General features: G+C 49.2%; 1 protein-coding gene across 1 annotated transcript in view; it reads right to left on the bottom strand.

The window, feature by feature from the left end:
• Positions 1 to 18,337, bottom strand: part of Cdyl2 (chromodomain Y like 2) — a 169,886-nt gene that overhangs the window by 48,114 nt on the left and 103,435 nt on the right. Inside the window, exon 2 of the mRNA XM_021170904.2 lies at positions 6,582 to 7,164. Within this exon, the coding sequence (XP_021026563.1) occupies positions 6,582 to 7,164 (583 nt within the window). The remainder of the gene's footprint in view (positions 1 to 6,581; positions 7,165 to 18,337) is intronic.

Here is an 18,337-nt window from a genome sequence, read left to right on the forward strand (position 1 = left end):
CACACACACCACACACACCACACAAACACACACACCCCACACAACATACACAGACACACACACCACACACAGACATACACACACGCACACATACACACACATACACACCACACAGAGACAGAGAGAGACAGAGAGACAGAGATTGGTGCATATACAAAGAGAGTGGCTGGCTAGATAGACAGACAGACAAACAGACAATAGATAGTTAGATGAATGAATGCAATTAAAATAAACAAACTTGAAAAAAAATCTAGGCCATGACCTAACTGGAGAAAGTCAATTTCCCTCTTGGGTTTGCCAGCGGTTTGGTTGCTCCTACTTAAGAGAGCTTTAGATTTTTCCATCCTAGCCCAGCACCCTCTGTAGAGTGCAGTGGCCAACTTAGACCAGAATTTAGCTTCACCGCACAAAGGGCTTAAATGCATCCATTAGCACCAGTTACTTGCCACACATGGAAGGGCAAAGCATAAAGCCCTTAAGCCCTTGTATTACTGGCTTTGAAAACTCCCCACCTCTGAACACCAAAAGGCCTGGCCAGTGCTGGTTTCGCATATGTAGCTGGCACTGGACAAAAGCAAAAAGAACAGCCGTGGGCCAGGTTTCACAGGCAAGTTGAGGGCTGTCACTCAAGATACCCAAAGCCATCCTACATCAGATGCCCCTGTGCCTCTTTCAGGACAAAACCAATGCTCTGGGAAGCAATAGTGGCTGAGAGAGCCAGATTTCAAGATCAAAGCAGGGAGTAAGAAATGTTTAGAACAGTTTTGAGGCAGTACTGAGGGGACTGAGAGAAGCCAGAGGGTCACTGAGGACAACGACTGACCACTGGGCTCAGAGTGAGACCAACTGAAAATTTTCCTTTCTTGTCTCCCTGACCGGTCTGGAAATCCGCACTGTCTGAGACCCACCAGAGAAACCTGGAGTGTGTTCTCTGGTCCAAGAGTTCTGCATGAGTCAGGGGCAGCCCAGCCCACCCACTCGCTCTAGAATCCTCATTTACATTATCCATTCTGGAACACAGAACTGACCACTCAGCCTCAGGCTCCTGCTGGAGCTTTCTAAGAGTGAGTTCAGTCTTAAGTTATATTTATTTTAGTTGGTGTTGGGGGGGAGAGAGGGAGAGAGAGAGAGGAAGGGGGGCAGGAAAGGGGAAAGAGAGAAGAGGATAAAGGAAGGAGGGATGAAAAAGGGAGGGAGGGAGAAGGGAGGGAGAGAAAGAAAGAAAGACTCATGTATGGAAGGCTGTCCCTGAACTTGCTAGGTAGCCAAGGATTATCTTGAATTTCTGACCCCCGGGCTCCATGCTCAGAGCATCACAATTACAGGCATGCAGCACCTGAGGCTCTGACCCAAGAGTTCACACATCAGGCAGGCACTCTAACAACCATGCTTAAGTTGTACTTTCTGTGAACTTAATCTTATCAAAGGTTTGCACATTCAAGTCAGAGAAGAACACCCCAGTTATGTTTGTGGGTAATCAGGGTTTACAAATTGCTTTTCTCTGCCCCCAAAGTCAGGTGGGTATTACTTCGAGGTCAGCTCTGGGGTTAAATTGCCTGGGCTTGTCTCCTGAGCCCAACCTGTGCCATCTGTAGCCTCCTCCTGCACTTTAATATGGGTGTAACAGCTGCCTCTAGAGGCCGCCACGAGGACCACAGAGCATCCTTTGCGAACATCAAGAGTCTCACAATATATAGCTCCTTTACCCTGCTTCTCCCATTCCACGGCTCTCCCTCACACTTCAACGAGTCACAAAGGCAACTGGAAGGTTCCAGGCATAAGAACGCCTACTCTTCGGCGAGGCCCCTGGCTCTCACAACCGCATATGTTTTCACCTACCACCCACAGTTTATTAGTCAATGGTGGTGGTTTCCAAAATGGGGTTCCTGGGCCAACAGTACCAACTTGGCTCTGTTCAGGTTCCAGCCCACCCTCCAGGGGTGCTGAGTCTAGCTCTGCCTTTGTCGGGTCCCAAGTACTCCCCACGATCACAGTGTGAGTTGTCTACCTCGGTTCTGATCTGCAAATAAGGGAAAGCAATAACCGCATAGAGAGTATGTAGGTTGAGGTGAACACCCTGGAAGAGAAGGCTGGGATCCTGTCAAAGGATGGATGGATGGAAAATGGCAAAGGATGCCTACCTATCAGGGAGGGGACATACGTGGGCAGGAACAATGCAGGGAATAGTGAATCACGGAAGGCCTGGGAGACAGACAGACAGACACCGACATGTGGAGAAATGATATGCGGAAATCAGAGAACGGGGGGGCACAGGGCTTGAGGGCCCTTGGAGAGCACTGACTGGGCAGCCATGCTTTGCTCTAGGGTTCAAAGGGAATGAGGGTACCTGCTGGGGGGGGTGGTCCCCAGGGGTTAAAGCACAAATGGGTCTTTAAAAGAACCAGGCTGTGGCCTCTGTGGACAGTCAGGGCAGGGGAGTTCCGACCAGAGCAGGAGGGGGAGGGATCCCTAAAGGGACAGCTGCTCAGCACAGCTGAAGCCTATCTTTCTTAAGAAAGAGACATGGAGACAGAGAGGCAGAGACAGACAGACAGACAGACAGACAGAAACAGAGAGACAGAGAGAAATCCCTTATGTGGGAAGTACACAGTCAAGGAAGAGACCTTTTTTTTTTTTTTTTTTTTTTAAACCATGCTCTTACAAGTTTAAAAATGCGGGAGAACATCCCCAGATCTGGCAGCGAGGCGTCTATGAGCCATCGCTCACAACCACACACGTCCGTGGGGGCGGCCGTCCACACTCAGCTATTAAAACTCATCGTTTGACAGGAGTGATTCACACCTGCCCCCCCCCTCCAGCCCCAGGTCCCCATTCACTCGGATGGGGCGGGGCTCATTCTAACAAGCTCCCAGAGGGATACTGAGGCAGATGGTCCGTGGACTGCAGAGTCGTTTTCACCCCAGGAGAAGAGTCGGAACAGAGGTGGGCACTGAGCCATGCATGCCATATTCATCTTGAGCTTCAGCGGGGAGAGGCGTGATGTGAACCCAGAATGTGCCACCCACTGGAGCCCTGGGCTGTGGATTGTTCCTATACCATAAGGAAGTCATATTACATAAGTTACTTCTTTCTATGTGGAAGTTAAGTCACTGAGGGGGGGGAGACATTTAAAAAGTGAACACCCCATATCCCAAACACTGCCCTGAGGTGCAGTCAGGAGCCCTCTGGGATGCTTCTGCAGGGCAAATAGGGGGAACCCCTAAGTCCTACACCCCACTGGTCAAATGGCACTAGATCCTTAGGTTTGTTTGGGTCAGAGAAAGATTAGGAGGAAAAAATTTTCAATGCCTAACCTATATGCGGGCACTGCCCTCAACAAAGCTTCCCTAAGGCCAGAAGCATGAACAGAGAGAGACATGTTTGGTCTCACTACACCTCTGAATCTCAGACTGCTCTCAATGGCAAGGATTCTGCCTCCGCTTCCCCAAGTGCTTGACCCACCTGGGTAATAAGCTAGCTGCAACCAAAGTGTCAGAGGGTGACTGAGGCAGGAGCCGTTTCTCCCACTACATTCGAGTTGTATATAAATAGGGCAAAGCTGTTCCATGTATTACATGGGACTCCATCCATGGAGTCAACCTCTGGTGCTTACTCAACCTAAAAGTCTGAGCCCAACAGCTTAGCCAAGGGTAGATTTTAAGTTACAAAAGATGGGCCCTTACTCCTCTCTTTGCATCTCTCTACTCTAGCCAGCGCCCAGCAGGGCAGTGGTCCTGAACCGGTGCTCCAAGAGTCAGACTTGAATTGAAGGGCTCTGGTGTCTGATGGCAAATGACACGGCCCAGTCATCCTGGTACAGAGTCTAACACACAGAAGCCGCCGAGGTACCCGTCAAGAGCCAGTCTCCTGGAGCCTCTCCGTCTAAGACAGTCCATCAGATACTGTGGGATCCGCCTACATTTGTCACAGGTATCCAGGGGGATATTAGACACATGAAATATGAGACCAACAGCCTTATCCTCATAGGAGCTTGTGGGCGCCAACTAGAAAGGATGTAATTAAGCAAAAAGTTTGGGAGGGCTACAAACACAATGGAGGTGGGTGGCAGCTTCCTCTCCCTTCCAGCTGGGGCCCTGGGATGTGTGAATATACATTATCTGGAGAAGATAGCAAGACAACAGACAGAGGAGGAAAAAGGTCCAGAATAGCTATAAACGCGCAGGGACTTTGGCGGGTCAGCTGGCTAGCAAGTTTCTCAGGTGATGAGGTATCTGGCCCCATTAGCGAGTTGGCATTCAAGGTGGGTTGACAGGAGCAAAATGCTAACAGTTGCACTCCACCTCAGAAAGCAGCACAGGGCATGGGGAGAGACACCCACCCTGTGCATCACACTGCTGTCTGGCAGTCAGTCAGCAAACCATCCTCCCTTAGTGTTCCTCCTTACTCTTAGGGAAGCTGCATGTCTGGCAGGGGGAGTGTTATCAGCTCAGTTACTGGGACCCTTTGCCCAGGCTCCTGCTCTTGTACCCCATGAGCCAAAGAGGCTTCCCCTGACCGCCCTTTCCTGCATCAACGGGGGGATTTTGCAACTGCTAGCAGCTGTCACGGGAACATCAAACGGGGATGTTTATGCCAAGCCTCGTTTACACAAGCTACTTCTTCCCCCAAGAGATGAATGTTTAAAACAAACAGCGCTTCCATATGCTCGAAGCACAGGCATATCAGCACTGGGGGATCCCCAGATGGAAGCATGAGTCAGGCTGGGGCAGATGCCTAAATAAATCACGTTAGGGTGAGATTCCTCTCTGGAGCAGGAGGAAGCTCTAAGCAATTGCCCAGGTTCCCCTAAAGATGGCAAGCTCTCCCCAACGGAGCATACTCAGAACGGTCCAGACCCCACACTCAGCATCATCACTGACAGGCAGGCACTTAACTCATGACCTAGCCCACTCGTTACCACCTGCATCTCTGCATCCGTGTTCACTCTCATACCATCAGGGGCATCTGAGGGCCCTGCACACTGGGCATGCACTGTTGTGTGCCCATTAGGTATTTCCTGAAGCTCCTGAGACTTCAGGCTCTGATCTCTGTATATGAAGATGCCTGTGGGTATAACACAAGGGTGTTTGAGAATGGAGGGGGCATGACACTGGAGCACACAGCTTGCCCAAAGACACAGGCCACTGAGGTCTTTGTGAAGGAGCAGTCTGGCCACTGAGGATGTCACAGCACGAGAAGCTCAGGGTTCACTGCCTCCGGAGACTGTAAGAGGAAGAATTCATGTCCTAACACAAGCTACCTACAGTCTATGTTGCTTCCAGGACAGGGCAGAAAGGAACAGGCAAGAGAGCTGGCACAGGGCGGGGTTGGAACTGCAGTTAGGACCAACCCACTATAGTTTCCCCCAAGAGTCACAGTTTGAAACTCTGTATCCCATTTAGCAGTACCAAGAGGCAAAGCCTGTGGGATGAGATAAGCTCATGAGAACTGCACCATCTTGAAAGGGATTGGTGGCTTTATAAAGGAAGCTCTGCCCAGTCTGGGCGACCGTGAGTCCAGGGCAAGCCTGGTCTGAGCATAGAGACTGTATAAAGAAATTGAAGAAGCATGACAGGAGTTGTACTGTCCCATGTCCCATGCATGGACACAGCTGGAAGTTAGTCATGCTCCACCTAAGAGGAACAGCCCTCTGCCGACGCTGCTGACACCAGAAGAGCGGGCATCTCCCATCATGCGCTAACTTGGAGAACTCCATCTGTAAATAGCGTGGACAGGAGGACAGCCCCCAAGGCAGCCCCTCCCTGGACAAAGGCTGTAAGTCTCAGGGGAGGTGTAGGCCCTCTGGGGATGACTTCTGTCTCCTAGGATGTTGAGCTGCCCCCACCTCCAGGGATGTGGATCTGGTGTGATGACTACAGCCTAGGGTATGCTACAGTGTAGTGGAGAATCTCTCTTTTTTCTGTATTTAACAGTATGGGGGGGTTGGATGTCCCCTTTACATCACAGGATCTCATTACAGTGGCCCAGGCTGGTCGTGAACTCAACCTGTAGCCTGGAGTGACCTTACATTTGCAATCCTCCTGCCCCAGCCTCTCACATAGCTGGGATGACAGGCCTAGCTGTAGTTAGGCCTTTGTAACCTGCCGCAGGCCTCATATAGCACCTGTGGCTTGATAGCCCCATATGCAAAGGTGTCTAATAACCAGCAAAGGCTTGAGGTCAAATGTCCATGGCCTTGACGTGAGAGAACAAGAAAGGCAGAATTAAGAGGTAGCTAAGAGTCAAAGACAGAAGGTAGGTAACAACTTAAGATATTTCCCTAGGTTGAAAGAAAAATCAGACCAAAGGGCTGAAGACATGGCTGGCTTGGTGGGTAGAGTCCTTACCTAGCATGCATAATGCCCCGTGTTCCACCTTTACCTGAGACTAATAGTGCCTGCATGAAATCCCAGCACCCAGGAGACAGAGGCAGGAGACAGGGTGGCCAAGGCCATCCTAGAATACTTGGTGAGTTTGAGGCCAACCTGGACCACATAAGATCCTGCCTACAACAACAACAGCAACACAGCTGTCCACCAACCAAGACCAACCCAACCCTGAGAGAAAGAAAAGCCACAGACCGACTCCATTCTCCACCAGCGCGGAGTGGGTCCCGTCGCAGTCACTGGCCTCCTGCTCTCCAAGCTGGTCGTTCAACTCCAGATCCGGCTGATGGGACCCATTTCCAAAGTGTGACTCGTCCTTCTCAGAGCCAGCATCTCCATTCTCCAGGCCGTTCTGAGCCTTCTTCAGGGGCATGATCTGTAAGCCACTGGGGGTAGTCCTATAGGACACAGTCTTGGTGGCCCTGTCTGGAGCCTTGCCCGAAGACCCCTTCTTGGGCCTGGACAGGGGAGAGTTGACGCGCTTCCGCTTATGGGAAGATGGTTTGCTCTTCCCGGGTTCCAGAGGCCGATGGGAGAGTCTTTCCACTGGCAGGCCGCGGGCGTCACGGAGGAGCTTGGAGGCTCCGGCCTGCTTCCCGGACTTCACCCTCTTGTCCTTGGACAAGTGGAGCCCGTTGAACTCGTCAATAAACTCCTCACAGTGCAGGAGGTGATGCTCCGGTTCCCACGTGTCCTCCGTGCTGCCGTAGCCTTTCCATCGGATAAGATATTCCCATTTCCCTTTCTTGTTCTTCCTCTTGTCCACAATCCTTTCAACCTGGGGATGCAAGACGAAGAGGGTGAGAAGATGTAGGACCCAAGGATCATTTTCCAAAGGAGTCCCAAGCCGTCTGAGGTCTGGGTACAGACGGGCAGACAGACCTCAGAGTCCCCGCTAAACATCTGCTAGTCTGGCCGCCAACATCCAACCTAGAAATTCAGAGTGGAAACGAATTCATTAACAGTCAAGCTTGCTTACTAGCCTGCAGATGTGCTGTGTACTTGAAGGGCTTTCAGACAGACAAGAATGTGACACGTAGAGGAGAAGCCATCTGCGATTTCTGCTGAGCAATAGACAAGTGTAAAGTGACAGGTGACATGTAAGATTGTGCCTAACTGGTTACTCGGTGTTCAAGGAAAGCCTTGTGCTCAGGTATACAAAAACCGCCCCACGCACTCCTGCAGAACCCACACAGCACTTTATCTGGGTTGCTGACCGACTTCACGAGGTCATAAAAATAAATAAATGGGCCAGCCTTCGCTACCCTGAGGGGCTGGTGCTTGTTATTTTGGGTAAGGGTCCTTGTTCCAGTCAATCTCAGGCCAAAAAGAATACAATACTCTCAGGAGTGCTATGGAGGGAGCTGGCTTGTTTTGGAGCTCAGCTTAAGGCCCCAGGTTTTAGCTTAGCCACAGCACGCCTGCCTCTCAGACAAGAGGCCCTGGATTTGACTCTGCATCCCTGGCCCTCCCTCTCAAAACTAAAACATCACAATCATGACCGTGTTCAGGGTGGTTCTCCTGGCTATCCCCCGCTGGGAGCACCCACACTCTTGTTGAAATCACAGGACTCCAAGCCTTCTCTAGAGATTCTTAGTTTCAGGGCTGCAGAGTGGACTCTGACTTTGAAAACCCTCTCTGACAAAGGTTTCTACAAAAGTAAGTAATATTAATTGAGCAATACTACAGATGGCATACTAACTTATCTTTGTGATACCATTGTTATTTTTATATAATAAATCTCTTAAGAAGGTTTTTGTATTTACGCGTAGTTAGTTTATTGGGGTGGGTCAGTGCATGTGTAGAGCACAGGCGGAGGCCATCAGAGGGTGTCAGATCCCCTGGGGCTGGAGTCATAGGTGGCAAGGACCAGAGTTTTAAGACCCAAACTTACTCGAGTCCTCTGCAAAGAGCAGTAGATGCTCTTGACTGCTGAGCCATCTCTCCAGTCTTTGCATAATAAATCTAATGTATAGCTTCCATTAACATACATTGTGTTTCTGAGGCAGACACTGGCCTGAGACCACTTGTTCCCCAGACATCCCAATAAGCAAACATCTTCTCTGTCTCTGCTTTACAGTGAGGGCAGAGCTTTACAGAGAGACTCATAGAGAGATTAAGTCACGTAAGTCCCAGGGCTGGTGAGGGAAGACCTGGGCTGGAACAATTCTCACTCTGAACTTTGTCTCTCAAGGGCTATGGGAGGCCAACCGTCTCAGCTGCAGGAACCCTTCGCACCGGACAAAATGGATTTGCATCAATAAAACTGGGTTCTCCCCATGCAGCCTCCCGCCTCCCCCAGGCCATGCAGGAGTGCAACAAGGAGGCAGAGAGGGGTCCAGCATTTGTTGCTAGGTTACGAGGTGCCAGGCATACTGCATGGGAGGTGCGGTCATTCTCCCATGGGACAGGTGAAGGTACTGTGCACATTAGCTAGTGTTTCTATTGCTGTGATTAAAAACATCACAACCAGCCGGGCGTGGTGGCGCACGCCTTTAATCCCAGCACTCAGGAGGCAGAGACAGGCGGATTTCTGAGTTCGAGGCCAGCCTGGTCTACAGAGTGAGTTCCAGGACAGCCAGGGCTACACAGAGAAACCCTGTCTCGAAAAACCAAAAAAAAAAAAAAAAAAATCATAACCAAAAGCAACTTGGGAAAGAAATGGTTTATTTCAGATGACAGCTCTCAAGCCACACTCCATCACTGTGGGAAGTCAGTGCACGAACTCAAGGCAGGAACTGAAGCAGAGGCCATGATGGAATGCTGTTTATTGACAGTAATTTTTCTCTCCAGGACTCCCACATCTTGCTTCCCTATACAACACACACTCATCTGCCCAGTGCTGGTACCACCCGTAGTGGGCTGGGCCCTCCCAGACACCCCAATTATTAATCAAGAAAATGCCCTACAGATTTGCCTATAGTCCAATTTTATGGAGGCATTTTCTCAACTAAAATGCCTCCTTTCTAGATATGTCTAGGTATGTGTCAAGTTGACAAAAAAAAAAAAACAAACAAACAAACAAAAAAAAAACCAACCAGGACACTGAGCATGAGGGGACTTGCCCAGGAGCACAAGCCAGGGTACAGTAGAGGTAGGTGTGAACCTACTGTTCATGTCTAAGCCATGTGCTACTATGTAGAAACATGTTCCCTTAGATTCCAAGGACAAAGACACCCAAGGTAATGCTGGGTCTGTGAGAATAGCTGATTTATCTAAGCGAAGGGTCATGTTTATTTAAAACTTTAAAGATTTATTTACTCTGTACATGGGGGTGCGTATGCCACTGTGCACCTGTAGAGATCAGAAGATAGCTTACAGGAACTAACTCCTCTACCCCATGTGGGGCCCAGGGATCAAACTTGAGTCATCAGGTTTGGTGGCAAGCGCCTTTACATTGGACTCATCTCACGTACTAGCCTTTCACCCTTGTTATACATAGGGACTTGTTTTTGCCAGTGGTGACTGGTCAAAGCACGATAAATACTTGTCTCTGAACAGCCTGGCTCTCAATGAGACATCTCTGTATCACACTTCCTCTCCCCAAGGCTCAAGTATCATTGAGGAAGGGTGGGGGGACAGAAGTAAGAGGCAGAAGTTGGAGGAGAAATTGAGAGAAACAGTGTCCTCTGGTCACGACAGGACCACTACACTTATGAACTCAGAGCAGCTGTGGCTGCGTATACAATACTTGCATAAGAACAAACCGGTCAACAGTCCAGCATGGAGGGAGGTGGTCACAAGCCTCCCCTGAGCCTTTCCCAGTCGCTGGTGGCTTCTGGGGAAGGGAGCTGGGTTTTCTGTAAGGATGCCGCCCCACCTCACACCCCCCACCCCCCACCCTCGGTTAATTGACCACATTCCAGGAGAAACCTCACACACATTTACATATGGGCGGCACAAACTGGACTTGGTAAGTTCTAAAGCGAAGAGCAAGAAAATGCAAAGTCGGGAAGGCTCATGAAGGAATGAGCAAATGGACAGAGGTCGCTGGATGGACAGAGGTCGCATTAAAGTGAACTTAGTGTAATACTAAGAACCCAGGCTCTGGAGCAAGACCACCTTGGTTAAATCCCCTATCAAACCCTACTATGTGTTCTTAACATATGTATAATTGTCTATGGGCCTCTAGTGACTCATACAGCAAGGGGCAAGGAGGAAGTAGACGGATAACAGACAACCAGGGGTTTGCACATTCCACAACCTAAGTTACTTCATCTTCTATAGCCTCCAGTGACCACACGCTTGCTGGTGTTGATGACCACAATGTTTCCTCACCTCACCTTGCTCACGATGACCTCAAATGACAATCAGCTCCCTAGGAGAAGAGAGGGTATCCATCTCCTTGAATAAGTAGAGCTTCCAAGTACAGAAGGTGGCTGTACACAGTAGGGCTGCTCCAGAATCCTGGAGTCAGGAAGGCTGCAGAGTATAGATGGCTGGAAGCCACAGTGGAGGGGGAACCAGTTCTGTTCTCCTCAAGTTACTTACAGTTTCAATAAACCACCACTTCCACCCCGATCCACCCACAAAGCCACTGATGTATAAACTAACTCAATACTAACAGTCTTAGGGTTTTACTGCTGGGAACAGACACCATGACCAAGGCAGCTCTTATAAGGACAACATTTAATTAGGGCTGGCTTACAGGTTCAGAGGTTCAGTCCATTATCATCAAGGTGGGAACATGGCAGCATCCAGGCGGGCATGGTGCAGGAGGAGCTGAGAGTTCTACATCTTCATCTGAAGGCTGCTAGAAGACTAGCTTTTGGGCAGCTTAGAATGAGGGTCTTAAAGCCCATGCCCACAGTGACACATCCACCCCAATAAGGCCACACCCACTCCAACAAGGCTGCACCTCCTTATAGTGCCGCTCCCTGGGCCAAACATATTCAAACCATTATACCAACGATAAATAGAATGGATAGTATCATTCCCCAGTATCCCTGTTTAAGGAAAGAAAAAAAGACACCTGTTGCCTATGCTACCCTCTCTCCCTATGACTGAAAACTTGCCCAGTCGCTCTAGACCTCAGTTTCCACATGCGTGAAATGGACTTAACCGTATCAGCAACCAGTGGGACAGAGGAGGCAGGGAAGTATTGCAATACAGGAAAAGCACATCCAGAAGCCCACAGCATCCCGAGACGGAGGAGGACTGTGAAGCCAATGGACAGAACTGCTTTACCTGGCTTCATCCAGAGTTTAGAACAAATAAGAAAGGGACTTTTCAGGCTTTGAAAAACAAAACAAAACAAAACAAAACAAAACAATTGCTTTTACTGAAAGACCAAATGCCTCCAGGGAACTTACAGGAAAGAACATCTCCCCGAACTTTGGTCACCGTCATCTCTGGTGAGTCACACTCCTTCCCCGTACCCCCGTGTTGGCTCCTCTTTGAGAAGGACCTCAAACTCAACCTGGTGCTTTCTTCTCCGCTGGCTGAGGCTCAAGTGATCTAGACTTGAACTCACCCGTGATCAAAACACTTACTACCTGAGACATCCAACAGGATCCCCTGCCCCTGCCCCCACACCCACACCCACACACTTCTGCCCTGCCTCCCAATTCCTCACACCTGGTGCAGCAGAGAGATGATCCTAACCTAGGCAATTCTGTCTCTTGACACTTCACCTACCTGCACAGGTCACCGGCATGAGCTAGAGCTCACTCTCTGCAAATGGGAGGGTTGTCAATTCATTCTCCTCGTGCTTATATGCACGCACAAACAGGAGTTGGCATGCCCACACCCCACAAGTGTCTTTTTATTCAGAGAGGAGCAATATGAGATGCTGAACTATTCCTTAGGGTTCAACTAAATTGTTAATTAACATTTACACTCGGTGATCCCAGCTAACTTGAGACGATGCTACTACGGAGGGGGTAGGGGTGGGGACTATCCTGACACAATCATTACCTGTGTCACAGTGACCCCAGGATCACTGTCTCATTATGAACAATGATGATGGAAATGCTGAGCACCCTGTGAACCACTAGCAAAGTGTTCAATCCCATCTCTGTCGCAGAGGTCGAAGCTCAGAGAAGATGGGTGACTTCTTTGTACCACACATACAGAAGGTGGTTGTCAATCAAGATTTGAACTCAAAGTCACGGGACTCATCAGCTCAACTCCCTAGCTGTCTAGCCACACGCAATCTATAGGAAGCTACCAGACAAGCACCCGCTCTGTGGATAGTCAGGATAATAAGCAGGGAGAGGCATGAGAACAGGATACCACTTCACGGATATGGTTCACTGGATGGTCATTGTGAACAGAGACACACCTCATCCAGCAGGAAACCATGCAGCACAGAGTGCCAGGGGATGTGTGAGGGGGAATGAGGAAAGTCTGTGAGGAGGAAGGGAAGGGGGCTGGGACAAAGGCAGAGAGGCAGAGCTGCCTGGGATGAACATCTGAGGAGCTAGGCAGGCCTTAAGGATGCTGAGAGAATTTAGAACCATGCCCCACCCACCAGGGCCACACCCACGAGGGGGGGCACGCTCACCAGAGGCCACGCCCCCTGCATCCCAGGGCCAACCATCAGGCAAACACATTAGGTGATGCCCAGTATGTACTCAGCCAGCCATTGATGTACATGCTCCCAACATATTAACCCACTGCATCCTCGAAATGTCCCGGTGAGGTTATTTTATCTTCTCTTTTCTAGAGGACAAAATGAGGCCCCTGGAGGTTAAGGACCTTGGCACAGGCCCTCACCTCTGATAAGCATCAGAGCTCAAAATGGCCCAGGGCTTCAGGCCCCTGTCTTTTCAATGACTGCCTTATATAGGCCCTTCATAGTGCGTAATGGGGCCAACCTGGGCATCTGCACCCTTAGAGCCTTTCTCCCCACGCATGTGGAGGTTACCCACCCACCTATGGCACATTTACATGGTGGGACTACTCTCACAATCGCCCACACTCCTGGGTTTCCCTGGCATGCCTTGTAACCCCCACCCCCGACCATAATTCTCAATCACTTGCCCCTCCCTTCAACCTCATCCCCGCTGCCCCCCTCCTCCCCAGGGAAAGCAGAAGAGAAAACCACACTATCTGTGGGACCCTGGATCTTCTACCAAAGACTTTTCCGGGCTCTTGAATGCATTGCTTCTCAGCACACAGGATTGGGAACTCCGGATTGCCAGCACAGGCACTGGCCTTGGAGAACAAACAGGGGAAAAAGAATAAAGGGTCATGCCCCGCCCCGATCCCCGCCCCCGCCAATGGACATCACGGGAGTAGCCATTCCTGGACACAAATATAACTCATTCCCTTGACCCCCATCTTTCTCTCTTTTACGTTTCTGTATTTTTAGTTCCCACTTAAATATGTTAGAGACTTTTATGACACTTTTAAAGGAAATGTTTTTAAGGGTCTCCTTCCCTGGCTCCCTAATCCCCACATCCTCCCCCTCCTGCTGCTCAGTTACTCCCTTGGAGCCCCACCCCCTGGCTCTTTTCCTATGCTTATCCCCACACTTCCTCATCACCTCTCTCTGTCTGCTTCCTAGATACTTTGGCTTTTCCTAAATGTCTAGAAAGGTGTTACCTACCCTACACCCACATGCACACGTTATAGATGAGAGTTTTCATAGGACAGAAAATATGCTGGCTGTGTCTTTTATATCGTTTTATTTTATTTATTTATTTATTTTTTTTTTTTTTAGTTACAAAGTCCCCTTGGAGCAATATTACTCTTTCCAAATTCATCCCTTTCCCAGGAAAGTTCTTTGATCTTCTTAGTAGCAGCTGCGTACTAGTCCATTACATACGCATACCAGACTTTCATTACCTACTCATCTACTGATGCACATCTAGGCTGGCTCCACTCCCTAGCTCTTAGGAACACAGCAGTAGTAACACACATGTGTAAGTGTCACCATGGTCAGATGTGGAGTCCTCGGGAGAATGCTTAGGCAAGGCACAGGTGGGTCACACCGTTCTACTTTCCTCTCTCTCTCTCTCTCTTTCTCAGAAATCTACATTTCCATTCCTGGCAGCAGTGATTTAAGGGCTCCTCTTTCCAGACATGGACCCCTCTTTTTGAATCCTGTCAATATCCTTGGGGTACAAATGGGACTGGAAGAAAGAAAGACATGCCAGAGAGGAGTTCTGGGAGCAACTGCCTGCTTCGGTGTGTCAGGTGTCCCAGTCAAAGGCAGGAAGAGTGTGTTCTGCCCAGCAACACCACCCTGGGGAGACAGTTGCCAGATGAAGACACTTGACTCAGACTCCAGTAAATAGAATGTTCTTCCAAGTGACCTCTGACCTGGAGATTCCCTGGCAACCAGATGATAAAGATCAAGACAGGTCTCCAGGATCCTCTGATGGGAACCCCATCCCTACAGAAGCCTGATTCTCATCTGGAACTCACAGAGTCATAGAAATGAGTACAAAATGAGCAAGGCCACTACCCAAAACTTTGTAGATAGTCATACTAATGAGACATGCTACTATATGCTTTCAGAGAGCAGAGGTGGTGTGATGGTCTGTATATGCTCCGCCCAGGGAATGGCATTATTAGGAGGTGTGGCCTTGTTGGAGTGGGTGTGGCCTTGTTAGAGTAGGTGGGGCCTTGTTGGAGTGTGTCACTGAGGACATGGGCTTTAAGATCCTCACCCTAGCTGTCTGAAATCCAGTATCTTCTAGCAGCCTTTAGATGAAGATGTAGAACTCTCAGTTCCTCCTGCACCATGCCTGCCTGGATGCTGCCATGTCCCCACCTTGATGATAATGGACTGAACCTCTGAACCTGTAAGCCAGCCCTAATTAAATGTTGGCCTTATAAGGTTTGCCTTGGTCATAGTGTCTGTTCACAGAAGTAAAACTTGAACTAAGACAAGTGGTATTTTCCATTTCTGTAGCAAATAAGACATCTCTATGCAAAAGGGACAGATGATCAAATAAAATCAACAGAGACAGAGAGTGACATGTAAGGAGCCCATGATCGAAAAACCAGAGAAGGAAGATAATCCCATGGGAACCAGGAGGGGAACCAGGAAACCAAAGGAGGGCGTCAGCCGCTGCCTCACCTGCTCCCCAGGACGGCAGGGGAATGGCCACTGATTTTAAAGGAAATATCAATGTAAACGAGACTAGACATGAGAAGATGTTACAGAGATCCAGCCAACGTTATTGAAGGGAATGGGACAGAAATGCTAAGACATAGGAAAAAGAGGGAAAAACCCAAAACTCTCATGTTCTAAGTCTGCAAGTCCTGAATAGCATTCAGTGATAGTGGTGGGAGGGGCAGGGGAAGAAGATATTAAAACACAATATATGAAGAAAGGAATGTTGGGCTGGCCAGATGGCTCCTTAGATACATACAGCATTTGTGGGGCAAACTCAAGAATGTGGCTTTGGCTCCTTAGAACCCATATAAAGCCAGGTTCCAGGTGTGGTGGAACCCCAGTTCCATGAGGTAAAGCGAGAGGCAGAGGAATCCCAGGGCTCACTGCATGACCTGTGTAGCCAAAACTGAGAAACCCTGTCTCAAACAGTAAGGTGAAGAGTAATGGACAAAGACACTCAACAGTGACCGCTGGCAACTGCACCCATGTGGCTCACATACTTACACACACACAAATGTGAATTTCTACTCAAGGAGGGAGCATAAGAAGGTGTCCTCATGTGCTTGCTGCTGCTGCTGTGATAAGCACCATGACCAAAATCAACGTTGAGGATGAAAGGCCTTCCTTCATCTTCCAGCTCCCAGGTCGCAACCCGCTGTAAAAGCACTGGGCTTTTCCACGCCCTCCTTTGCCTTGAAATAATGTCAGGCACCGAGACCTGATATATTTATTAATGAGCCTCTTGCACCATAGCTGGGCAGGCTTCTCACCTGTTCTAACCCTACTATGGTGGCCTGGCCTGCTTCCTACCCATGTGGCACTTTACCTACACCACATTAGTCTCATCCTGCCTGCTCCTGCTCCATCTGTCTCCTCGTGGCAACTATCTCATTCACCTCATGGGGAGTCCCTCGCTCTCTGGTCCCCACTAGGAGGAAGTCCTGCCTCCTCTCCTGCCCGGCTATTGGCTGATCAGCTCTTTATTAACCAATCAGAAGTAATGGGAAAAAAACAAACAAACATGTTTTTATAGGACATTGAGACAGGAAATGCTTGATAATGTCAACACCTGGACTGTAACCAGATCTCAGGGCACAGCAACCAGTATCAGCATACACAGTGCACACAAGCAACCCCCAACAACCACTGAGGGAAGTCGGGGCCCTGAACCTGGAGGCAGGAATTGAAAGTCATAGGGGAACTCTGCTTACTGGATTGCTAACCCCACCCCCACCCCCTCCACTGTACCCTCCACCTCATCCCAGTCCTGTGGCTTACTCTGCCTGCTTTCTTATACCCAGGGCCACTTGCCCAAGGATGACACTTCTCATATTGGGTCAGACCCATCAGATCATTAATCAGGAAAATGCCCCCATAGACATTCCTATGGGCAAGCTGCTGTAGATAATTCCTCAACTTGGGGCTCCCTCTTCCCACATGACTCTAGTTTTTGTTAAGTGGATGGACAACTCAACAGCACAGGAGATGTACACACATATATGTGGACTGAGGAAAAAAAGAGTAGGATTAAGAGAGAATCTAGGGTTTATAGACTGAGACGTCCAGAGGATGAGTAAAGCAAAAGCAAATGTGAAGTGCTCAGCCAACAAAGCGCAGGTACAGAACAAGCGTCACATGCTAGTTTAAACGCCTTTCACATACCAATTACAAAAAACACTCTATTACAGGCTCTGGCCACGGCTCCCTCAGTAAAATGCAGACACAAAGATCTAAAGCCTGGGACAGTGGCATGCTCCTGTGCTCCCGAGAACCCAGAGAGGTGCTCCCATGCTCCTGGATAAGGAGCAAGAGGAGGACCCCTGGGGCTCAGTGGCCAGCCTTGCCAAATCACCATGTTCCTGTCTCAGAAAATAGTGTAATAGACAGGGACACATCCAACAGTGATGTCTAGCTGACATATGCACACACACACACCCATGTGTACATGCATGTATAGAGACACATGGGCACATACACACACGTATCCATGTAAACCATGCATATACACTCAACTATATACTCGTACACACACAAATACACACCTGAACACACACTTGCACATACGTATATACACACGCACAGGGAAAGTAGTTTCACATGGAAAAGAGTGAAGGGTGGGTGTCTAACTTTTGTAACCTGGAGAATATACTCCCACCTGCCCCATGCTGGGGGTATAGCTCAGAGGAAGAGTCCTTGTCTAGCTTCTTCAAGGCCCTGGGGGTCCATCTAAGAAGGATGTTTACATATATCGTGAAAAAGACAAAGGCCTTTGCCTTCAGGAAGAGCAGATTAACATTCACAAGATGACATGAACAGTCATGGCATTTTTTTTTTCTCTGGAGCAAACAGAAAACTGAGAAAGGAAATATTTTCAAAAGTGAATAAAACTGTATTATATCCACACAGAAGACACTTGGCGAAGGGCAGAAAACGGAGAAATGCGGCCGCTTGGAGAGCATGCACTGGCGAGGAGCGCGTACACAGGCGCTACGCTGTTTCCAAGAGATCACGTACCCAGCGACACTCAGGCCTGAGATCAAAGTCCCACCTAAGACAGAGTGGGGCGGGTAGCACAGCCACAGGCTGGAGAGAGTGATGAGAGCCACCAGCAGAGTTTCTGAGAGGCAGAAACATCCTCCCACTTAACCACAGTTGTGAAACAGACACCTGTCAAAAGTCACCCCAACACTTAAAATGGGCAAGTTCTCTGAAGGTAAGGACCCGCAGATGTTAGAAGAGAAAATGAGCATTTTGAATCAAACGAGAAGGTAAAATGCAGTCCGAGAAGGTAAAATGCAGTCCCTGGTATAAAAGCCACTTGAAAAACAAAATAACATTTCATTAAGAAATGAAAGGAGAAAAAAAAAGGAAAGGGAAGGGA

Source organism: Mus caroli, chromosome 8, assembly GCF_900094665.2.
Source record: "Mus caroli chromosome 8, CAROLI_EIJ_v1.1, whole genome shotgun sequence".
Classification (NCBI taxonomy): domain Eukaryota; kingdom Metazoa; phylum Chordata; class Mammalia; order Rodentia; family Muridae; genus Mus; species Mus caroli.